Genomic DNA, 26,678 nt, shown 5'->3' on the forward strand with positions numbered 1-26,678 from the left:
AAGAAACTCTTGATTGTCCATTGTAATTCTTCAATTCTTGAAATAAACTGAATAAAAAAACATTCAACTGTAACTATATTTTGTTGTTCTGCGAGCATATTTGCAAGCGTATTTACCAATGTTTTAGTGCTTATCTAAGCACTTAAAATGGATTTTTCCTTGCTTATTTTCTTCGGCCCTGGTTATCTTAAACTATACTAAAAAAATTTTGGTAATAAATAAGTGCTAGTTTTGGAGAATTATTATTTTTTTTTTTTAATAGTAGCCCGGTCGCCCCCTACATATAGTTCTGGCTACGCCCATGGTAGTAGTATATTTATTTATTAATATTTATATTAATACATTTTGAAAAACCTAACATAAAAATGCTTAAAAATATACGAAACCAAATAAGAAAATAAGTAATAGTTGAGTGCCACACTATAACTTCATCCACGGAAACAATTTAAGAGAACTCATTCACAATAAATTTTCTGTACTTAATACTTTCAAGCAAATATTTGCAAAGTGCTTTATAATCATGACCGTGTAAGATGACAATCACCTTAGCTATTTGTTAAAGTTAATATAATAATTTAGATAGATGTTCGTATAGATCGGACAATAACCCAATAAAATGATAAATGCCCTCAGCATTACCTAGGTTACAAACTGGACAACGCTCAGAGGAATCCTTTGGAATATGCTTCCGTTGATAGCGGCACCTCTTCCTATAGTATTTAAACAAACTGTATTTCATACACTAAACCAAATTAAAAACAAGTAAAAAGTCAAAGTTCGGGCGGGGCCGAACATTAAATACCCAGCGCAAGTATTAAATATAGTTTTTTTCGCCTTTCCGAAAACTACCGCTACATGGGAAGCAGGGGTGGTTTTACCCCTATTTGAAACATCTTCGATAACCTTATACAGTTATATGTGGGCTCACGCCAATTTTCCAAAATTTCATATTATTTATATCATATATTTTATTATTTCAATTTATGTTACTTCTTTGCAAGGGATTGTTGCTAGTATAAATTTTGAGTAAATTGGCGTCTTAAATTTCGAAATATCGAAGTTTCAAGCATTTCTGAAATTTACCGTTATATGAAAAGTGCGCGTAGTTCTAGTCCGATTTCAATAATTTTCAACGCTTTTCTTGTATGTGGCAAGCACAATAACCATACCGAGTTTGGTACAAATTGGTACAACGGTTACCGAGATACATACCTATGTGTGATCATAAGTGCGCGGTTCCACGCCCATTTTCCAAAATTTTATCATAAACGTATGTCTTGTTAAAGTATTATTGCAAGCATAAATTTTGAATGAATTAGCTTTAGTATTTACTGATTTATCGAAGATTTCGTATTTTTCTAAGTTTCTGTTATATGGACGTGGGCGTGGTTATACGATTTTGAAAATTTTCAGCCGTTTGGTATGCTGTACCAAGGCCAACAACTGTGCCAAGTTTGGGAGAAATTGGTGAAGCGATTACCAATCTATACACATGTAATTATAAGTGGGCGTGGCTACGCCCATTTTCAAAAAATTTATAATATTCTTATTTTTCGCCAAAAAATAATTGTAAATATCTATTTTGAGTGAGTTACTAAAATATCGCAGTTTTCGTATTTCTGTTGGTTATTGTCCGATTGTGCCCATTTTCATTACCATCCGTCCCAAGAATACAAAATTTCGCTCATGAGAGAGAGGATGCGTGAGCGTAATTTTTGCGTGACGTCAACTTCGTTTAATTGCGAGAGAGAAATGCCAACACGCATAGGAAAATATGTAAACAATTCGGAAAAATGTGTTAGTATCAATATTAAATCCTCAAACTTTGCAGGAGTTAATAAATATACGAAGTTTAATTAAACAGGAACACGTAGCAATGATTTTGGGCATGTAGCCCTTTAGCTAAGTACGATTTTCAGCACATGCCGGATGTTGGAAAATTGGATGAAGTTATATGTATGTAGATATGTTCATAAAAAAACCTACTTATATCGCTTTGTTTTCACTTTTACAGTTTGCCTCTGCAGACTTCATTTTGCCTTGTAATCCACGATCGGATCTGCCACTTTTTTGAGCATCTACCACATCTACCACACAAGGTCTAAAATCTACCACATATTCGCGTTTTTGAGTAGTTTTATTTTTGCTCGACATAATTTTCTTAATTTTAAGAACAAAAACTTTTCAACACTTAATACTAAGAACAGGCAGAATGGGTGGATAAAATAAACCGTAAAATAGTAAGTTTTCCCAATATTCAATTTTTCGACAGGAAACATGGTTTTATTGTGTTAAACAGCAAAGTAAATGATTTATAAAAAGAACTAATAGCGAAAATGTTAAAAAAGCGGCGATTTTTGAGAAAGTATTAGGAAATTGCAGTGCATCTAAAGTTTCTAAACCGTTGTTTACTTTTACTTGAGAAATGTCAAAATCGGCAAATCTCAAGTAGCGGTTTCTGGAACGTGCCACATTGGTCCGCTACATCGTAATGTGATAAAAAGAAAAGCTGGAAGCACTCCGCAAGGTTGCAGAAATCTTTCAAAATATGTTCGAAAAACATCTTGATATGGAAGGAACTGCTTTACACACTCAAGGAAAAAAATTGCAAAACTCAACGGAATTTTTAGCAACTTCAATCGTGCACTTTATTATACTAAAATTAATTTTGTTTTAGATTCTAATTAAAATGTTTGCAATTTAGGTGAAACCTTGCAGATAATTTTTGATTTTTGTATAAAGTTTGATCCAAAACCTTAGATCTACAACATCTTTTTGAAATCAACCACATTTTTTCCAGATTCACCACACAAATTTTTTTTGAAGTCCGATCACTGCTTGTAATGTTTCAATAATTGTGTAAAATTACGCAGAAATATTAATGCACAAATAGTTAAATTGGAAATGTTTTGTTATTTGCGCACTGTTTTTGGGTTAGTGGGCGCAGGGGGATTGGGCGTTGGTCTTGATATCTAACCCACTAGAAAGAGCACAGTACACACTTTGTAAAAAGTCAAACCTGATCCCTCGAAACATTCCACATACTTTTGGCTAACCATTGGAAAATGACCTAAAATTAGCATTTTGACATCGGAAATGTAAACTCGATAGAACAGTATTTCTTTCTACTGTCAAAAGTGTTCAACATTTATTGTGCATATAACTCCGGCTGCGCCATCCACAGTATATTTGCGTAGAATTCACTCCGAAATTCACAAAAAGTGTATTGTTCAGACCGAATTTATTAATAAATTTGGTTTCACAATAGAGTGTAGACCCTTGGCTACAAGTGTGTAAAACTTTTTTGATCGGGTCAACCATTCGGACAAAATAGCCTGAAATCATTGGGCAAATAACTAAACCGTTCCCAGTTAAATCGTTATTTGGTTTTCTTCAATCAACAATTGCACCAAGATAACTCCGGCTGCGCCATCTACAGTATATTTGCGTATAACTCACTCCGAAATTCACTAAAAGTGTATTTTTCAGACCGAATTTATTAATAAATTTGGTTTCACAATAGAGTGTAGACCCTTGGCTACAAGTGTGTGTAAAACTTTTTTGATCGGGTCACCTATTCGGACAAAATAGCCCGAAATCATTGGGCAAATAACTTAACCGTTCCCAGTTAAATCGTTATTTGGTTTTCTTCAATCAACAATTGCACCAAGATGACCTCACGCACACAGCTGATTCTGTCAAATTCACAAAGTGCGGAATAGCGGTACCGCGATGGGCGCAATCTCTATTTCTCTTAATCGTGCATCCGTCCTACGATCAAAAGAAGTACTTGTACAGAGTTTCATTAAGATTTCCCTATTTTTAGAGAAGGTCATGCGTTCAATATTCAATGCGCTTTCTGGGAACACTCTTTGTCAATTAAGTTATTCAATAATACAGTGATGTAGCCCATTATTGAAACAGGCGAAAACTCCGTCAAAGGTTCCATACCTACACAATATGATAGACAATTCCAGCTATTTACCCAATACTAGTTAACCTGCATGGCGTTAAAACGCCCAACATTTGATTTAAAAAACTTAAATGTTAGTGAGAGTTATAAGCGATCCGAGTCCCATATATCATCTTAATCCGTAAAGCCGTTTCTCAGTGAAAGGAGGTCACGCGTGGTGTCAGTTTTTAATATCATCAACAGGGAACAGATTTTTAGGACCTAAAAACCTATAAAAAAAGGCAAAATAAAGTAACGAAATAGGCTGGAAAAGGCAAAATAAAATAGCGAAAAAGGCAGGAAAAGGCACTAGGTGTTGCAAAAAAGGCAAAAAAAGGCAAAACAAAATAGCGAAAAAGGCAGGAAAAGGCAAAAAAAGGTATTGCAAAAAAAGCAAAATAAGGCACTAAAAAAAGACAGAAAATACGAAGAACAATCAAAAAATATATTTTTTTTTAGAAATGTTTATATTACAAGTAAAAAGAGAAAAACTATGAACTAGTTTCATTATATGAAAAATTTGTACTTTGAATCTTTGACTATTTTATCCTTTCGAGTTTCTAACTCATAAAACTTTAATCTGTATAGTTGTAGTAACATTGAACCACAAGATGCATTTTGAAGTTTTCTGGCAGCATTTTCATTCGATTTTCGCGAAGAAAAGCCTTGAATGTACTAAATGTGCGCTCGACGTAAGTTGATACAAGTGGAGCCCAATTTAAATATGGAACGTTTGAAACGTTCATATTATCAGGAATAAGGGCGTTTTCCTCGCCCTTTACAATTTTATCCACACCCCTTATTGTCTCCAAGCCTACGTTAGCTGAGAAAACGGCTTTGAATTTTTCCAACACCAATTTGGCAAGAGGTCCCTGCGCTTCTATAAGCCGCATGGGCATGTGTATATTTTTTAATCTTAAAAAAAAAAATTGTAAATGCTATAATCACTTTTTTAAAGGTAGAAAAGGCAAAAAAAGGCAAATATCTTAAAAAAGGCAAAAACAGGCAACATCAAATGTGTATATATGGAATCAGGGAAAGCTAAATCGTGGACATTCTTAATCGAATATACTCTATCTCTTTAGCAGAAAAAAAGGCAATTTCCATAAAATCCGTTCCCTGATCATCAAATTTCAAATTACCCTATACCGACAAAAAAGTTCCCACTTCTAAAAATAAAATCTTATCGCACATCTACAGGCCAGGTCTTTACTTTGTCCTCTCATATTTAAAATTTGAAATAACGGGGCAAATCTAATGACTTCCACAAAAAATTCCTTCTCGTATAATACATATACATACATACTTAGTTAGACCGGTATGACTTTTCGAAAAAGTGGTAAGCCTGATCAAAGATATTTTTAGCTAAAGCCTTCAGAAATATATTTCGATTGCCACGCATATTTAAATATTTCATAAAACTTGTGTATAAGTTAACTTAATTCGACTATTAAAACAGGTGTAAATTTTCTGCGAAAGTATTTTCAAACTAAAATGTTCTTAAACCTATTTCGTCTAACATTGTGTCTAACTGATAAATTAAGTTGAATTTGATTGTCAAACAAGTGGCAACCCATTGAAAACACATTTCCATTGATATCCACCTTTTAATAATTCATCAACTTATTAAATAATTTGAATGTCACATTGTGAACACGCGACAACCTTCTTCAAATATTTTAAATGTCCAAACTAAAGTTCTTAACACTCTTTCGCTTAATACCCGTGTTTTTGTATTTCAAATAATTTGCGTGTAAGTTAATTAAATTCACCTTTTTAAAAAAGTGGGAAACCTCTTCAAAATAGTTTAAAGTAGGGATGTGGAAATAACCTTTACTATCGATACTTATACTTGCAAGTATTTTTCTGAAAAGGCATCGATACCAAGCCGATACCAACCAAAAAGTATCGAGTATGTACTTTTATTTACTCATTTTCCGCCAGCTAGCTTGCTACTTTTACTCAAAAATTTTAGGTTGACCGTGAAGATCCAATTAAAACATGTCCAAAATGATGCCTCTCTATCCAAACGATTTAACAATCGTCAAGCAAACAAATAATAAAAAGACAAATACATTTGTATTAAAAATTTGTTTACGAACTGTTTCTACAAGCTTAACTTTCAGTTGAAGCAACACCACCAAGAAAATGAAATTCAAATGAAATGAGGTATGGCAAACCACAATAGCAACGGTAAATTTTGTTTGCTCTGTTGCTCAAATGGCTTTGAGTTGATCGAATATTGTGCTCTCACTTACCCTGCAAAAATCGTTGGACCATGTAGTCTATTTGTGGTAAATTGGAGTACTTACAAAAGTGTTCCTCTGTCATGCTGTAGCGGACCAACTCGTGTCTCTGCGCCAGCTTATTGTTTGTTATCCGATCACTGCTCGTGTTTTAACGAAACGTGATTGAAGTTGAGCATTTGAAAGCACATTTGCATGTCTGGCTGTAGCTGAACGTGTAGAGATGCTCGCTGTTATTTCTTAGCTCCCAGCATGTTCGGGTTCGAATACCGTCAGAGGCAACATGTAATTTTTAATTTTTGTCTTGGTGTTTATTAATTTCGAAAAAGCATTTGAGAAGTGAAGAACAAAAGCGTGTACAAACGAAAAAATATAACAACAATGCCATTGTTAATATGTTGGAGTAGTTTTGTGCTACTCTGATGTAATGCAGGGATGGAGTATATGGTCCTGCCCTAGGACATCGCAATGTTAATTGGACCATATTTTTTATATGAATTGTGGTTAATTTTGGAGTACTCTTTGGTCCTTAGGGAGTACTCTTTACACGCATGCATGGACTAGTCGCGATTTTTGCAGGGTATTGCTCTACCTTATATTTTGGCATTCGTACTTTTGCTTTACAAGCAATGGGAGTTTATGTATGAGTACTTTTTGCGGATACCAAGTACTTACATCCGATACCTACTTATTGTATGTGGTGAAAGTATCGATGCCAAAAGTACTTGGTTTCAAGATGAAAGTATCGAGTACCTACTTGTATTTACTTGTATCGCAACATCCCTAGTTTAAAGCTAAAATCTACTTGAATAACCTTTGTCTGTCATTGTGATACATATTTTAATTAACGGATGTATTAAGTTGAATTTGAATTTCCAAACATGAGGCAACCCTTTTAATATGGTTCGGGAATACAGCTTTGTCAAACCCATGTTGAATGATACCAATATATTAGTAATTCATGTAACTCATTAAATAATTTGATTTTTAACTTTTTAAACAGGTGTCAACCCTCTATAAACTCCTCAAAAATATTCTTGTAGCCGATTTCCACCAAAGGCTTAACTGCAGTTATAATAATAATAATAGATTGGCGCTTACACATATGTTAGTGTTTGGCCGAGCTTCTCCTCCGATTTGTGGCGTGCGCCTTGATCTTGTCACACAAAGCGGAGGAACCTACAGTTTTACGCCGACTTCGAACGGCGATTGTATTTTTATGAGAAGCTGTTTTTCATGGCAGAAATGCACTCGGAGGTTTGCCATTGCCTGCCGAGGGACGACCGCTGTTAAGAAAAAACCTTTTTCTATATTTTTTTGCGATGTTGCTTTAACCAGGGCTTGAACCCAGGTGTTGCGGAGTGGAAGCGCGCACTGCTTACCACTACACCACAGCGGCAGTTAAGGGCTCAGATAAGTACAAAATATTTTAACATGGGGTGATTGGCAATGATTATTTCTTACTTTTTGCTTTTCTACTTTCGTTTTCTTGTACTAAATATGATCAATTACCCCGTTCGAGTGATAATCTCGTTTCTCCAATAGGCATAAACTGCAGTTAAGGCTTGGTAGAAGTGCCTTATTAGTGTTGAAACTAAAGATTTCTTACACTCTTTTGTTTAGCATATTTGATTGTGCTTAAGTTAACTAAATTCGCTTTTTCAAACAGGTGGCAGCCCTCCTCAAAATATTTACAAACTACTACGTCCTTAAACTTTTTCGTCTGGTGGCAACCCTCCTACAGTTTAATTATGAAACAAAGCTTTTCAAAACAATTTCGACTGATATCCATTTTGTAATAATTGGTTTAACATTTTAAATAATTTGAACTTAAATTTTAAAAAGGTGGCAACTGTTTTCGAAAAACTTTTACCCTCTTGCACGTCTACAGCTCGAGTATTTAATTTGACACCTCACTTTTGAAAATCGAACGAACGGTACGGATCTGATGGTATTGATTATTAAATAATTTGAATTCTTCAACAGGTGGTAACTCTTTTCGAAAAAATAAAACCAGTTTCCACATCGCCAGGCCAAGCGCTTTAATTTGACTCCTCATTTTTGAAAATCGAGCGAGCGGTGCAGATCTATTGTCCTGGGCAAAAAATACCTTCCCGTATTATATATATAGATGCTCTCAACCGTACAGCTTCATCCGCCAGGATACGAGGTAGCCTAGTTGTTATAAACCTAAACATCGAGTTACGAAACATAAACATTAGGGTGGGTCGAAAAAAAAATTAATTTTTCTCAAATGCCTTGGTAATAGTGAGAATATATTGTCCCATCCCAACAAATATTTACGTTAGAGAACGATTACAAAACGATTCGAATTCTAATGTGTGTCTTTAAGCTAAAGGCGCCCACATTCACCGACGTGTACGTATGCCGTGTCTGTTTGACGTAGCAACATATAAAATTTACTCTTGATAGAGAGAGAGCCGCACTCACGTTCGTCAACGTGTCAGCTGACACGATCAAACTTATGAGAGCGCTATGTAAAACTCACCACCGTGCACGTGCGACGGTTACGCGTGCTTTTCTCTATCTATCAAGAGTAAATTTTATATGTTGCTATGTCAAACAGACACGGCGTACGTACACGTTGGTGAGTGTGAGCACCATAAGCTTACACGGTACAGAAATCTCTCTAGAGCGGTGATGGGCACCGCCTTGCCCGCGGGCAAAGCTCTTTTAAGCTTTCTATACATTTTGTATAGGCGCGTGCAGAGTAAAAGCTCTTTCTGCATTTCGCTGCTCTAGAGTTTTACTGAAATAAAAATCTCCTCTCTCATTAAGTTTACACGGTAGAGCAACTGTAGGAGATATTCACTCTAGCTAGAGACAAAATAGGGAAATCTCAACTTTTCTCTACCACGTACTCTACAAGCTGTGTACACGGTAAACAATAGTTACCTCTCGCCTAGAGTTAGCTTTCTATCTCGAATTGTTGTATGAACATGTATATGTATTTATTTCAAAGTCACGATGTAGAATATATAGTTTGCGCCATCAGCGGAGCGCTAACCCTTCGTCGATTTGACAGCATTCACCTATCTGCTGACGTTATAAAATACATTTTCGCAATACAAACAAGAATTTAATTTTCAAATTGTACTCATTTGCCGAAAAAAAAAAATTTCTAAAAGTAGATAAATGTTCCTAAAAATTAAACATGTCAACCTCTCTCTTCGGTGCTATGAGTACTTTTGGACTCACATTAAACAATGTTTAATATTTAAAATTCCCTTGAAAGGAGTTTCTCTGAGAAGTTCCAGCCAAACTACTATATATATGTAGGTATTCACCAAGTTGAGCAAGTGGTCTGGCAATCTGACAAAACAGCAGATAACTCAAGAAACGACTGTTGCCAGAGTGCCAGACCACCTGCTCAATTTGTGAATACCCCTTATGTTTTAACCAATAATAATGCCCTTTTGCAAAGGAAGGAGGCTATTGAAAAAGCCATTGAAATGTCAATGAAAATAAGAGCATGATTCCCGATACATTATTTGGCTACGTTCTAAATGTACCTAAAGTGGTGTGCTTTTATCGAGTATACGATTTAATGTCGTAGCCATTTCAAAATTTAACAATCAGTAATGAAATTCATTGCCAAGACTTTAAAGGTCTCCGTTGAGCAAAAAGTCTATTTAGCTTGCTAAATAGAGCGTAGAGTTGTCGTAGAGATTTCGATCTAGCCGCATTAGACTGTGTAATCAAAGCATACAATTGCAACCCTACAAATTACTACAACTCACCTTGTAAAATTAAGAATTTACGATATTAAAAATGTAACACTGCCACTTTCACTTAATTCAATTTTTGTACCTTGGCTACAAGCCATCACTCGTGCCAGCGAGCGAGTAAATCCCTTTTAATAAAGAGCCCGTGCCCGGACAACAGGGCTCCGTGCCAAGCAGGCGTTGGCCGGCATCAGCGCCGGCGGAGCGCCAGGGCTCCGCAGATCCGACGGCAACTGGCACACCCCAGCAAGTAACTGCAATGTGGAATAAGTACATGGCGACCGTGGGTCCATCTCGCGACATTGCGGCCACACACAAAAAAAAACTTACAAAAATTACAAAAAAATATATAAAAATTCGAAAATCACTACAAAAAATAATTAAAAAAACAAAAACTTTAAAAAAACTCAAACGCGCATACATATAATAGCATACATGTGGCGAAAAACAAACACCTAATTAAGAATGAACTTATATTAAAGACAAAAATGTGGTGGCGGTTACAGCCGTAATACAAAAATTTGAAGGAAAAAAACTCGAAATTGCAAAAAAAAACATTAAAAAAAGTTTAAACAAAAAAAAGCGGTGGTACCAAATTTTTCAATTAAAACAAAATAAACAATACATTTTTCAATTAACATAAATAAAGGCGCGAAGTGACGGTGGTACAAAATTTGGTCACAAAAAGCAAGTGCAGTGGCTAGTTACATAAAACAGTTGTGTTGGTTAGTGGCTAAAGTCAGTGTAATATGAAAAAATACTTTCTAAAAACTGAAATTTTCCAACAATTGCAAAATATGTGGTAAACTAAAGTACAGTAATACAGCTAAAATTCTGTGCTGTACCACCAAACCAAAGTAACGCCAAGCCACCACTGCACCGTAATAACCGTTATATGTACATATAACTGTACGTAAAACCACACCACTTTGACACTGAACGGTAACAACGAGTAGGGGTATGCAGAGCAATGCCAACAATAGGTATCGCTAAGCCGTGGCGCGAAACAGCAGCAACAACAACTTTAACTACAGCGAAGTCAACAGCAAGAGCGAGCAGGAAAGCACAGCATAGCGGTTTGCAGTATGTATGGTGCACAGTGTGCAAATTTCGACCAAATTTTCCTTTAAATTTTAAAACTTTCCAATTGTATACATATAAACCAATGTTTTTTTCATTTTACATCTGTATTATACTCAAATATTTGAAGTTACTTTCAACAATATACACATATATGTTACTGTTTTTTCTTTTGGAATTTCAGCTTCAGTGGTACAGTCATGTGCAAATACTAATATTTTTTTGTGAAACGAAACTTTTGAACAATTTAACGTTTTTACTAAAATTTTTCTTCAATTCTTTGCAACATTAGGCAAAAGTCAGATTTTGGAATTTTCATTAATTTTTATTTTTTTTTCAAAGATTCGATAAAAATTTCATACGAATTTTCGCCTATGCCACTGCGGTGCTTTTATACTACAACTTTTAGAGCTTCGGTTGAAAATAATAATTTTTTTTTTCAATAATACAATAGTTCGATAGATGTAAGATGTCGAGCTGGTATTCAAAGATTTACAAGCAAAATTTTCAAATTTACCAAGCGTGTTCTTCAAAGCCGTCCACTTTCAACAAATCGGGAAAAAATTCACGAATAACAAAATCAATTTAATAGAAGAATTGTCGGATGAAAGTTTAACTACAACATTTAAAGAATTTTTAAAGTCAAAACTCGAAGGCAAAGCGCGTGAGGTTTTACCCAGTCNATTCACGAATAACAAAATCAATTTAATAGAAGAATTGTCGGATGAAAGTTTAACTACAACATTTAAAGAATTTTTAAAGTCAAAACTCGAAGGCAAAGCGCGTGAGGTTTTACCCAGTCAAATAATTTCAGTGGATCAAATAAAGGTTGCGCTACGCGGCAGAATCAAACCAGATAATTCCAAAGTTGTCTCTGGCAAAATCGCGTCATTACATATTACTAATAACAGCTATGCCGATTTTGCGAAGCGAGTAGAGGAATTATCTGATGCATTAGAGCGATCTTTATATATTGAGGGTATGACTCAAGCGAAAGCCCATGAGTTAGCGGTAGAGCAGACAGTAAACGTTTGCAGGCTGAACAGTCGTTCAGAGCTAGTAAAATCTATTTTAGCATCGACCACCTTTACAGATTCAAAAGATGTAGTCGCGAAAATGATTGTAGAACACAATAATGAAGTCAAAGAGCGGCAGGTGTTATCTTTTAGGTCACGGGCAAATATACCAAATAGTTTTCGAGGAGGTTTTAGAGGGCACAACAACTATGGCTATCACAACAATAGTTTCAGATTTAATAACGGCAATACAAATAGGCACAATAATGGCAATAACACAAGGCACAATAGTCAAAATACAAAATACAACAATATACAAAATAGCTACAGAAATGGCACTAGCAATCGCTCGGCAAGCAACAGAAACAGCTCTTCTCGTTCGAATTTTAGAAATACATCTAATGTTCGATTTTTAAATGCCGATGCCCCTCAGGAGGGAACACTGGGGGAGCAGGAGCTAAGCAATTAAACGTAGTTACCCCTGAAAAATCAATNGGTATTCAAAGATTTACAAGCAAAATTTTCAAATTTACCAAGCGTGTTCTTCAAAGCCGTCCACTTTCAACAAATCGGGAAAAAATTCACGAATAACAAAATCAATTTAATAGAAGAATTGTCGGATGAAAGTTTAACTACAACATTTAAAGAATTTTTAAAGTCAAAACTCGAAGGCAAAGCGCGTGAGGTTTTACCCAGTCAAATAATTTCAGTGGATCAAATAAAGGTTGCGCTACGCGGCAGAATCAAACCAGATAATTCCAAAGTTGTCTCTGGCAAAATCGCGTCATTACATATTACTAATAACAGCTATGCCGATTTTGCGAAGCGAGTAGAGGAATTATCTGATGCATTAGAGCGATCTTTATATATTGAGGGTATGACTCAAGCGAAAGCCCATGAGTTAGCGGTAGAGCAGACAGTAAACGTTTGCAGGCTGAACAGTCGTTCAGAGCTAGTAAAATCTATTTTAGCATCGACCACCTTTACAGATTCAAAAGATGTAGTCGCGAAAATGATTGTAGAACACAATAATGAAGTCAAAGAGCGGCAGGTGTTATCTTTTAGGTCACGGGCAAATATACCAAATAGTTTTCGAGGAGGTTTTAGAGGGCACAACAACTATGGCTATCACAACAATAGTTTCAGATTTAATAACGGCAATACAAATAGGCACAATAATGGCAATAACACAAGGCACAATAGTCAAAATACAAAATACAACAATATACAAAATAGCTACAGAAATGGCACTAGCAATCGCTCGGCAAGCAACAGAAACAGCTCTTCTCGTTCGAATTTTAGAAATACATCTAATGTTCGATTTTTAAATGCCGATGCCCCTCAGGAGGGAACACTGGGGGAGCAGGAGCTAAGCAATTAAACGTAGTTACCCCTGAAAAATCAATTTACTGCTTGAACCTTAACTATTCTGACTTTATTGAATTAAATTGTACCGATTTTTACAAATTATGTTCGTTTCTCGTAGATTCACAGGCAGACATCTCTTTAAACAAGATTTCCAGTTTAGCAAGAAATTCATCAATTAACAGTAGCAATACCATAAACATCACTGGTGTAACAACTGAAACGGTTAGAACATTGGAAACCATAAGTAGTTGTAAGTGGTTGTATCAAATTTTTTTATTACGCATACTCTTCACGTTGTAGATGACAGTTTTAATATATCTTCTGTCGGCATACTAGGCAAAGACTTTTTAAAGACGAACAGATGTATTATTAACTACGCAAACGGCAGTATAACTATCGGCATTGGGACAGAAAGCACTAAAATAGCAATTTTGCACGGTTCAAATACCGACACTTTAGTAATTCCTCCAAGACGTGAAGTTTTTCGTTTATTTAAATTGACTCATTCCAACAACCCTGTTTTTGTAGACTCACACGAGCTTTGTTCTGGTGTGTTTACATCTAAATGTGTCGTCGACACTAAAAATCCAATTTTAAAAGTAATAAATACTATGGACGAGGTAAAATATGTTCGTTACTATAACATCTAAGCTGAGGATATAAGTAACTATAATGTCTACAAAATAAACGAAACTTCCAAAGACACAAAACGTTTAGAGGAACTAAAGTCAATTTTACAAAAACAAATGCCAAAATATGCTAAAAACAAACTGCTCGAATTATGTTTACAATACGCCGATGTATTTGCTTTAAAACAGACCTTATGACACTCAATAACTTTTATGAACAGAAACTTCAACTGAATGACAAGACTCCCATTTATATAAAAAACTATCGTTTGCCGTACACACAACGCGAAGAAATAAATAGGCAAGTCGATACCCTGTTGCGACACGACTTAATCGAACCAAGCTCTTCAAATTATAATAGTCCATTAATTTTAGTACCAAAAAAAGACCCATCAGGACAAAAATCGTAACGCATGTGTGTTGACTTTAGGGCACTTAACGAAAAGCTTATCGCTGACAAATTTCCACTAGCGCGTGTACACGATATCTTAGATAACCTTGGACGAGCAAAATACTTCTCGACTTTAGATCTGTTTTCTGGTTTTCACCAAATCCCATTGCATAAAAACTCACGAGATATAACATCTTTCAGCACTGACAACGGAGCTTTTCGCTGGAAAGTTTTGCCATTTGGTTTAAATGTAGCACCGAATTCTTTTTCTCTAATGATGTCGATAGCCTTTTCAGGCATCTCGCCAAATCAAGCCTTTTTATACGTTGATGACGTCATAGTTATAGGTTGTAGCGAGAGGCACCATTTAAAAAATCTAGCTAAAGTGTTCGAAACATGTAGAAAGTGTAATCTCAAGCTAAACCCAACAAAATGCAATTTTCTTCGTTCTGAGGTAACATTTTTAGGGAACAAGTGCTCAGAAAAGAGACTGCTGCCAGACGATTCGAAAATAAGCGCAATCAAAAAGTATACAAAACCTTTAGATAAAGACGCTGTTCATTGTTTCGTTGCGATTGCAAATTACAATAGAAGGTTCATACCGCAGTATATACAGTAATAAACCGTTTTGAGTACTCCTCGGGGGTTAAATCTGACCAGGGTTGATAATGAGAAGGAGCATGCATTTTGTTCATTCAGAGTTGTATACAAAATTACTGCGGTATGAAAGGGAGCAACAACCGTACTATGGCAGAGTGGCACAAGTCATGACTGTGTAATAATGACCGAAATTAATTGGAAAGTGTAAAAACACTGCAAATTATTGTCTATTATCATAGATACTAGTACAGATTATCATAGTACAGTGTAGAAATTGTTATATGACACCGTATATGGTAATCAACTGTTAAATGCTGAAAACGCTTATAACTTGTAGATCACTCAAACTTGGGTGTGCTTAATGAACTGTCTGGGCGGATGCGCTGGCAGGCATTGGCGTCTGTATAACTATGTTTGTATGTTTTTTTTTTAATAACGACTTAAATATATTCGGAAATTTAGAATTTTGCTTGATAAATTCACAAAATGTACGTTTTTAATAAAAATATATATATAAATAATACATATATATATATAATCTTATAATGGACTTTTTTCAATTTTAAACTTGCATTTAAGAAAATTCCATTCAGTGCTATAACTACGATTTGAGTTTTCTAGTTTATAAAACACAAGCGTTAATTATGTACTTAACTATTGATATTATTTTTCATTAAGTATGAATATCAGCATACATTACAGATGAATATTATACTTAACCTACATTTTTTTCATAAATAACACATAATTATGTATATTTTATCCTGGAAAAGAACTTCTAATCAATAGGCGAAATTCCCCACAGTAAGTGTTGCCGTGCGCGCAAAACGAAAACGATGCACACAACCCAAAAGTACTCCTCGGGGACCAAATGGTGAAAAACTGCGAAAAGGTTTGTTACTGTATATACTGTGGTTCATACCCAACTTTGCGTCGCTGCCCAGGTGACAGGTAATAAGATCAACGGAAATAAGGTCAATTGACTTTATTTCCCACCCTGGTGCGAAATAAAGTCAATTGACATTATTACCTTTTTAAAAACGAAATAAAATCAATTGACGTTATTTCTCTTTCAAACATTAAATTTGCTTAGCTTCGCGGCGGCCCGCGTCAGCGCGCCACACCGCGCTCGCGCCCCGCGTACCCAGCGCGACCGGCACGCACACCACGTCGCGCTCTGATATAAAAATCCACCTAAGCTTTAACTGTCATCAGTGATATTAATGTTACCTTATATAACGACAGGTAATAAGTCCCAGATGGTTTCTAAAATCACAAATTAGTTTTTGTGCAAATTGCAGATAGAGGGTATTAATGAATTCAAGCCCTCGATATTTCACATTTTTATATTTGTAAGTTATTGGAAGCAGGGATGCCAACTTGGCTCAAACCGTGCCATTTGTTCCTATTTTACTTCAAATGGCACTTAATTTTTCAATTTGGCACAAAATGCCAAAATGGCACTTTTGTAAAAAAAATAACATTTCAATACAGTTTTGTGAAATCCTTTGCGTGCACTTCTTTTTCTCAACTAAAATTTTCTAATTTATAAAGGCTATTCAACTGGTTTATCTTATTTTATCATTGCACTTTTGTTTTGAAAATGTGGCTTTATTTTATTGCTAAATGTGAATGATTAAAAGGAATTACACCTTTTTTGGCACTTTTATTTTTCTATTTGGCACATTTTGGCACTTTTTTTATCCTCAATATGGCACCTCATAACTAAGGAGAGTTGGCAGCCCTGATTGGAAGATTTCTGCTGTGTTTTGAGGCAACAACTTGTCTGCAGTAAAAAAGCATATAATTTTTGTTTCAAAAGTGTGTGAAAACCAATCAATTAACTTATATGATCTCGGTTCCGATATTAAATAATCAATAATTGTTTATACCCGCATTTTGGCACATTGGCTCGTTGAGTGTGCCATCTAATAAGTGGTATCGTCGTTCTCCTTAGCTGCTTTTAAATGACTGCTGGCGAAGGCATAAATACAGTGTAAGAAAATTTTTTTTTATAATTGTTGCCTTATAGAAAAGTTGGGTTCTTTTCCACCTTAGACATTCCGAATTCGTTCAAAATATGCTAATTTAAAACACAGAATTCTTTCAGTGCTCCTCCGGGGTTTTTGGACATGTACTGTTTCTTCAATTTAATAGTGTTCGCTTTATTTTTGTAGAAACGAAAAATGTTTTGCAAGTTATGGATCATTTCTCCACTCTTTCTTCAAATATTTCTCGTATTCCAGCTGTGCGCAGGCGTTTAGTTTTTCGCATCGTGTTTTTACATATTCGTAATTTAAATTTTTTTTTAATAGAATCAATTGGTGGTAGTTCATGATTGTGTGTGGATTAATATCACAACACTGAGGATTTGGCAAAAGCCTTTCTCTTCTATTAAAAAACAACACTTACGGGCCAATGTTTATTGTAAGAACAAAATTTTTTTCTATGAATCGACATACTTTAAGCATTGTTGACGCTATTTCCATTTGAATGAGGAAATAGCGTCAATGACTTTATTTCCAAATTTTTGTTGACTTTATTTCGCTTTTGAAAAGGTAATAATGTCAATTGACTTTATTTCGCACCAGGGTGGGAAATAAAGTCAATTGACATTATTTCCATTGACCTTATTACCTGTCACCGCTGCCCACCCTGGTGCGAAATAAAGTCAATTGCCATTATTACCTTTTCGAAAGCGAAATAAAGTCAACAAAAATTTGGAAATAAAGTCATTGACGCTATTTCCTCATTCAAATGGAAATAGCGTCAACAATGCTTAAAGTATGTCGATTCGTAGAAAAAAATGTTGTTCTTACAATAAACATTGCCCCGTAAGTGTTGTTTTTTACCTCGCTTCTATTAGCTCGGGGTGTAACTATGTAATATTGATGCGCCTAAAGATGCAGCGATTTCCATTCTCAAGTAACATGCCTGAAGACAGTACGAATTTGAATTGCTTTAAACTTCCATTCTTAAAGTAACCAGGTGATAGTACGAATGGAAGTTTTAATAGCGAGGTTTTAGTTTTTTAAACTATAATTTTATTAATAGATGAAAAAGGTTATTGCCAAATCCTCAGTGTTGTGATATCAATCCACACACTATCATGAACTAGCACCATTTGATTTTATTAAAAAAATTAAATTACAAATATGTAAAAACACGATGCGAAAAACTAAACGCCTGCGCATAGCTGGAATACGAGAAATATTTGAAGAAAGAGTGTAGAAATGATCCATAACTTGCGAAACATGTTTCGTTTCCACAAAAATAAAGCGAACACTATTCAGTTGAAGAAACAGTCCATGTCCAAAAATCCCGGAGGAACACTGAAAGAATTCTGTGTTTTAAATTAGCATATTTTGAACGAATTCGGAATGTCTAAGGTGGAAAAGAAACCAAGCTTTCTATAAGCAAACAATTATAAAAAAAGAATTTTCTTAAACTGTATTCATGTCTCCGCCAGCAGTTTGTGACGACATCATTTAAAACCGGCTAAGGAGAATGATGACACTATTTATTTGATGGCACATTCAACGAGCCAATGTGCCAAAATGCGGGTATAAACAATTATTGATTATTTAATATCGGAACCGAGATCATATAAGTTAATTGATTGGTTTTCACACACTTTTGAAACACAAATTATATGCTTTTTTACTGCAGACAAGTTGTTGCCCCAAAACACAGCAGAAATCTTCCAGTTAGGGCTGGCAACTATCCTTAGATATGAGGTGCCATATTGAGGATAAAAAAGTGCCAAAATGTGCCAAATAGAAAAATGAAAGTACCAAAAAAGGTGTCATTCCTGTTAATCATTCACATTTAGCAATAAAATAAAGCTACATTTTCAAAACAAAAGTTCAATGATAAAATAAGATAAACCAGTTGAATAGCCTTTTAAATTAGAAAATTTTAGTTGAGAAAAAGAAGTGCACGCAAAGGATTTCACAAAAATGTATTGAAATGTAATTTTTTTTTACAAAAGTGCCATTTGGCACTTTGTGCCAAATTGAAAAATTAAGTGCCATTTGAAGTAAAATAGGGACAAATGGCACGGTTTGAGCCAAGTTGGCATCCCTGCTTCTAATAACATACAAATATAAAAATTTGAAATATCGAGGGCTTGAATTCATTAAAACCCTCTATCTGCAATTTGCACAAAAACTAATTTGTGAGTTTAGAAACCATCTGGGACTTATTACCTGTCGCTATATAAGGTAGCATTAATATCACTGAAGACAGTTAAAGCTTAGCTTATCTTTGTGAAAAGTGTGCTGATAGAGGGTATTTTATTGAATATAAGCCTTCGATGTTTAAAATATATAAAAATTTGATTTCACCGTATACAAAAAAATAAATCTACCTGCGTTACAGCACGGTGGGAGACGGGGAAGGGGTGTCTGGGGAGGGAGGCCACGGCGTAGCGTGACGTGGTGTGCGAGCGCGGCGCGCGCGTTGTGGCGCGCTGACGCGGGCCGCCGTGAAGCTAAACAAATTTAATGTTTGAAAGGGAAATAATGTCAATGGATTTTATTTCGTTTTTAAAAAGGCAATAATGTCAATTCATTTGATTTCGCACTAGGGTGGGAAATAAATCGGGAAATCGCAGCTCACTACGTCCGGATATTTATATCTATGAATCCTCTGGGTAGCGATCGAACACTAGTTTGGGAGCGAGCTAAAGTGGGAGGGAGTAACACGCCGCGTGCGTTGGGTTTGGGTCCCGCCACGTTAAAACCCTGCCCAATGAAAAAAACACATGCCTCGGATGGGGGTATAATCTTTTGATGACGATCACGGCAAACATAGGAAGGACTATGATTTAAGGGTATGCACTATCCGAACCCTTAATCGCGAAGGTGCCTCTCCCCGGCTGGTTGATGTCCTAGGGAAACTAAAGGCTGACGTCACCGCCATCTATGAAATGCGATGGACGGGGCTAGAAAGGTAAGCGTGGAGACTTGCGACGTCTGCTACAGTTGGTACGTAAAGGGACACAAGTCACCGCCATCTATGAAATGCGATGGACGGGGCGAGGAAGGTAAGCGTGGAGTCTTGCGACGTCTACTCCAGTGGCTACGTAAAGGGACGCAAGTCCGTGTTGGATTTGCGGTGGGAGAGAGAAGGGCATTCACTCCAGTGGACGAACGTCTAGCCACAATCCGCATCAAAGCGAGATTCGTCAACATCTCGCTCATATGTGCCAATGGAAGACAAGGACGAGGTATCCCGAAACTTGGCAGTATGTAGTACTGGGCTCTAGCACAAAAAGATCCATCAAGCTACATGGGTGTCTCCAGATCGAAAAATGGGAATCGAGCATGTTGTGATAGACGGAAGGCATGCTTCCAGTGTTTTAGATGTACATACGTACACTCCGAGGGCCAAAAATCGACTCGCATCACTATATTGAAGCAGCCAATATACGACCCCACCTCGGTGCAGCAAAAAAAGACCCCCAACATTGCAATTGAAAGTTCAACGACGAAAAGCTGCATTCAAAACAGACGCCCAATGGATTCGCTCGACTCACACCTGCTGTGAGAGAGCACTCTTGATAAAACCGACATACGCGAGCACTGGAACTACATTTCCCGCTCATTACAGGTACGATGAGGAAGGAAGTAAGGAAGCTGCTGAGAAAAATTCTTGAAATGCTGGCCGACAGAAAAAACACCCGAAATTTTTTTGCAGAGAGTTGAGCGAGTTATGGAAGGATTCAAGACTCCTGTAGGAATAACCATGGCGACCTAGTGCCCTATGTGCAGAATGTACTCAAATAATGGAATGGCAGAAGCACTAAAAGAAGTGGAGAAGACGAACCCGAGTTCCCAGTCGATGACGATGGAGTCGATATCCCAGCGCCTAACTATGACGAAGTACGAATAGCGATTATGCTGATAAAAGGTAACAAAGCTGCTTGAGATGACGGCCTGTCAGCTGAGCTATTCAATTACGATGGCAAAGAGCTAATAAGGTACATGCCCGACGACTGGAATTCAAGTGCACTCTGCCCAATCCACAAGAAAGGCGACCCCCTATGCGTATCAATTACCGCGGGATCAGCACTCTAAGCATAGCTAACAAGGTCTTATCGAATCTATTGTGTGAAAGACTGAATGCCACCGTCAATGAACTGATTGGACCTTATCAGTATGGCTTTAGGCCTGGCAAATCCACCACAGATCAGGTATTTACAATACGCGAAATCCTCGAAAAGACTCGCGAGAATAGGATCGACACACACCATTTATTCGTCGATTTCAAAGCCGCTTTCGACAGCACCAAAAATAGTTGCCTATACGCAGATATGTATTTGGCGTTCCCTCAAAACTCATACGGCTGTGTAAAATGACGTTGAGCAATACCACAAGCTCGGCCAGAATTGGGAAAAAACTCTCCAAGCCGTTCGCCACCAAACGAGGTTTAAGAAGGGGCGACTGCTTTCATGTGAATTCTTTAATCTGATGTTGGAGAAGATAATAAGAGCTGCAGAACTCAACCACTCAGGAACAATTTACTACAAGAGCGTACAATTGCTGACTTATACCGATGACACTGACATCATTGGTAAGAAAAACCACGAAGTCTTTTCTGCCTTTTTCCAAGTTGTACAAGGAAGCAAAGCGATAGGTCTGGTGGTAAACAAGGACAAGACGAAGTATCTGTTGTCATCGAACAAACAATCAGCACATTCGCGTCTTGGCACCCAAGTCACTGTTGAGTTATAATTTCGAGAAAGTAGAGAATTTCGTTTACTTGGGAACCAGCGTTAACACCGATAATAATGTCAGCATGGAAATCCAACGAAGAATCACTCTTGCCAACAAGTACTACACTGAGGGCAAAAAATTTTAGAATTAAAAAAAGACGTGCTAAATTGAAAAAATACGCATATGAAAGATCGCCAACCCAACTCGTTTTGAATTTGAGTATATACGTTATAAAATATGTGGTTGTGAAGTGCACAGATGCTTTTTCGTAATTAAGGAGAAAAAAAATTAATTTTATGTTCCGTCTGATGATAATTGAAGCCGGACCCTCTTGGCCGCAACCAATTGTATCAAGCGTCGTTGCACACTCAGCTACAGCCATACATGTAAAGGTGTTTTCAAATGTTGAGTTTGAATCAACGTCACAGCGCGCGATTAGTGCATTATATCATACCATGTATGTGTGTATGTGTATATGTATTGTCACCGCTGTGCATGCTTTGTATACATATACTTTCATATGAAAAAGCATCCAATACGTGCAAAACGCCATCCGTGTAGTGAAAAATGCTTCATATTAATACGGGCGTATTTGAATTGAATATTTCCATTATACGTAGTTTATGTACAATGGAAAAATCCATTTTGTTAACACTTTTCACTTGATTTAAATACGAACATTGTTAAACGGTAATCAAATAAAAATTTTTTATTCTTACAACGCGTTTTTTCTCAGTGTACTTTGGACTGGGTAGGCAATTCAGGAGTAAAGTCCTCTCTCAATGTAAGAAAACCACACTCTATAAGTCACTCATCATGCCCGTGCTGGTATATGGCGCAGAAGCGTGGACATTGACAACATCCGATGAGGCGGCTCTTGGAGGATTCGAGAGAAAGATTTTGCGGAAGATTTACGGGCCTTTACGCGTTTGCGACGGCGAGTACCGTAGACGATGGAACGATGAGCTGTATGAGCTTTGTAACGATATGGATATAGTGCAGTGAATTAAAATAGAGCGGCTCCACTGGCTTGACCATGTCGTCCGAATGGACACCGACGCTCCAGCTCTGAAAGTATTCTGGCTTCACTTGGCATTTCCAATTGGCGTCAGTTGGCACACAACAGAAACGACTGGCGGGCTTTGTTGAACTCGGCCAAAATCGCTTTGGCGATTACAGGGCCAAATAATAAAAAAGAGAAGAAGAGAATAGGTCTATAATCTTATCAGTCGCACAGTGTTATAATCCAGACAAAATCCTTGACGGTGGTACCGGGAGGGGAACGGTACATGACGGTATGAAGTTTAGTTTGGGTTAAAGTCTCACACTGACGGGGTTAGGCTTTCGATGATTCCTCCTCATAAAATAAGCATACGCAGTAAAAAGTTAACTATTTAAGTCGATGAATGGTTTTATATCAACTTTTGTGAACTTCTGTTTATGTGTATTTGTACAACATATTTAGCTCTATTGGTTACAATAATTTTAAGCTATAATAAAAAAATTTTTAGTAAGTAAGTAGTTGGTTTTGAACTTTTTTTTTGTATAGGCCCCATTAAGTTTCGTTCTGGCTACGCCCATGGATCCTTGTTAAATATACAGGGTTCAGCAAAAGGTATTGGTTCGTTCTAATCTATAGGGGGCGCTGGGGTCGAGTTATTTGTAAAAGTCGTATTTATGAACCGATTTCGTTCAAATTCAAAACGTGTAATGCCTCCATGATAAGAAATATGTATGCGAAAACTAGACCCGCTAGGTTGCGCGTGAGTCGAGTTATTTATAAAAATCGTATTTATGAACCGATTTCTTCTAAATTCAAAACGTATGCTGCCAGCATGATGTGAAATACGTTTGCCAAAAATATACCCTCTAGGTGGCGCAGGAGTCATATTCAAATTCAAGGTATAAGCGAAAAACGGACCTGATAAAAGCCCTATTTATGAACCAATTTTGTTAATGCAAATTCGAAACGTTTATTACTTTCATGATGATTTTTTTCATTTGCAACATATATGTACATACATACATAAAATGATAGCCGTTTTCGTTGTTCGGACTAAACTCAAAAGCTAGTCAAATTGTCGGAGGTTATACCTTGCATATATGGTCCTATTAAAGCCTACTAGACAACACGCTGGTGGCACTGAAGTAGAGTTATTTATAAAAGTCGTATTTATTAACCGATTTCGTTCAAATTCGTAAAGTGAGCTACCTGTATGATGAAAAACTCGTTTCCTAAAAATTAATCCGCTATATTTTATAAAATCTGATTGAAATTCATTATGCGTAATAATTTCATGACAAGCAATGGTTTTGCAGAAAAGAGACCTAATGGATTGCGCTGCAACCGAAATATATAGAAACCCACGCGAGGTTTGGTCTGCTTTGGCCCTATATTCATCTTGGACGAACTTACTTTTCATATGGCTAAATGGAAGATTCGTTTAAGTATGTATGTAAAGACCGCAACATTGTGTAATCGCACCTTTGCCTGACGCGCTCGTACACCCTAAATGCGAGCTTGCACCTACCTCCGATTGACGAAATTGCTCGGGGCGGCCGTTAGTACAGCAGTAAGACTCAAAGAAACCAGTTCACAGGACTCTTGGCCCTCCTATAACTGAAAACGCTCGTCTGGGCTCTTTAGTTTCCTTATAAGAACTTTTATTGGCTTACATGGTACATCGTACCAATGTTGAAGTTGCAAGATCATAGAAGAATATTACGCACGCTTGGCACTGGTGGAAATAAGACCATCGGTATCACAGCGCTACTATTAATTCTTGGCCTATGTGTGAGGGGGATTCTGCTCTTTATTCGTTTCAATTTAAACTAAAAATGTTTACTTTACAGACCGCTTTTGCTTTTAAAAGCTATTTTTGTATTGGCCAACGCAAACGTTTTTTTTAGGCGCCGCGAAGCAAGCGGGCATTGGCTAGTAGATAATAAATCCGTAACCGCAAACGACAAAATCAAATATCATTTCGGGCAGCCCTTTAATTTATGGTCACTGTAAAACTTATATATCCTTCAACAACTGCTCTGTTAATATTAGACCTGCTTGGTCCGTTTGAGCCGTTTGGTTTCTAAACAGGAGTAAAACCTAACAGAAACACATAGATAAGCGGTCTGGTTACTTCGAATTCCTGATCTTATATTTTCTGGGAGAATATTAGTATATATTTGAGACTAGTAAGAACATATTAGTAAGAAATTAGATATTCTAAGCAATTTTGAAATATAAACGGGTACGTAATATGTATATAGTAAGTATATAAGCTTTTTACATTTATTTACCCATATTGGCAGTGAGAGCTTCAATGTCCTTAGGTTTCCTTTTCCGAGGTCTGCCCTTTTGTCGCGGCGCCTGCGTTAGTCCTGAGATTACATGTGAAGTAGGCACAAATATGCCACTAGGAACAATGCGAGTGGGATCTGAGTGAGGACTGGACGACTCATTTTGTGGCGAACCAAAGTCCGCGCAATACGAAAATGACCCTCCGAGCCTTGCGGACGCCGCGTCTCCCTCGCGAGCGATACTATAGTGCGTTCTAGATGGAATGTACATATTTACAGAATAAATATATTTTTGACTCTGAATGTATTTATGATTTAGGGAATAAATGTGCATTTGTGCTGTGTGCTAGAGCTGCAAAACTAGGGATGGCACTATCGATATTATCGATAGTTTCAATTTGTCCCCAATTTGTCAAGATATTTTCAATTTACCGTTATTCAGCTTAAAACAAAATGTGGTTACACTTAATCACGTATATCTTACGAACCAATTTAACAATCTTATATGAAATAGGGCAAATGAAAGCTAACAAAATTCTACAAAGACCGTATATACATCACTTTCCGATAGGTCTGATAGTTTCTGACAAATTAATTAATCATTCCAGATTTTTTTTTATGAAAATATGAAAAAAAAATTTAATTCAAAAATGTTTATTGAGCTTGAGGCCGTTTTTAATGAAAAACTGATTGTGGAAAAGCAACAATAATTTGAAAAAATGGTAGAAGTGATAGCTATTTCGGAAATCACTACATTTCCTCATCATACTTCTTTCAGTAGGATGCGAACCGAAGATTCCACTGACTTAGCCAGTTGCCTACGCACTGTTCTAAGTTCGCCTTGTGAATTCTTGTTGCATTTTTCCACTATTTCATTTGTTAAGCCAACTACAATCAAGCGCAGCAGTTCCAGTGCTATTTAAACTTGATCATGTGGTTGTTGGTTTTGTTGGTTTTTTGTTAATATTTCTATTATTACAATGTTTAACTTTTTAGGTGTGCTCGTCCTTAACTTATTTGTTTTTGTTATTATATTATTATATCTATACTGTACCTCGATACCCTAATATTTGCACTAGTTGTTACCTTTGTTAGTTTATATGCATTTTTGCTATTTCTAATGCTGAAGTCGTCAATAGTATATTTGTATGTGTATGAGGTAACAACGCTCATATCTTTGTTTTAGAATAATTTAGTCGCTTTATCGCATCAAAGTTAAGTGAGTATGTTTAAATATCTTCTAAAAAAATTGGGGCAACACGCACCCGGTGCACTATCGATGAATGGTGGTCACTATCGCAATACTATCAGGAAACTTTTTTCATCGCCTTTTTATTCCGTTGTTTGATGCCAGTTATAATTCCTACTTCAAGAATTCATAATTATTTGTGCGATCATGTAAACAAATACAAGGAAATATGTTCGAAAATTTTTTATATGTAGAGAATGAGCAACATCTTTAACAAAAAAATTTTTAACAAGTAAGAAAGTCTAAGTTCGGGCGGAGCCGAACATTAAATACCCGGCGCAAGTATTAAATATATGTTTTCCACCTTTCCGAAAGCTACCGCTACATGATAAGCCGGGGTGTATACATTTTAAGTAAATTAGCGTCCTTAAATTTCGAAATATTG

At 36.5% G+C, this 26,678-nt stretch overlaps 1 protein-coding gene across 2 annotated transcripts in view; it reads right to left on the minus strand.

Moving 5' to 3' along the window:
- Positions 1 to 26,678, minus strand: part of ap (apterous) — a 379,716-nt gene that overhangs the window by 36,718 nt on the left and 316,320 nt on the right. For both annotated transcript variants that reach the window (XM_017606468.1, XM_017606475.1), the window contains one exon: positions 25,045 to 25,298. In XM_017606468.1, the coding sequence (XP_017461957.1) occupies positions 25,045 to 25,298 (254 nt within the window). The remainder of the gene's footprint in view (positions 1 to 25,044; positions 25,299 to 26,678) is intronic.

This window comes from Rhagoletis zephyria, unplaced genomic scaffold, assembly GCF_001687245.7.
Source record: "Rhagoletis zephyria isolate East Lansing unplaced genomic scaffold, Rhagoletis_zephyria_1.1 Rzeph_scaffold_00162, whole genome shotgun sequence".
Taxonomy (NCBI): domain Eukaryota; kingdom Metazoa; phylum Arthropoda; class Insecta; order Diptera; family Tephritidae; genus Rhagoletis; species Rhagoletis zephyria.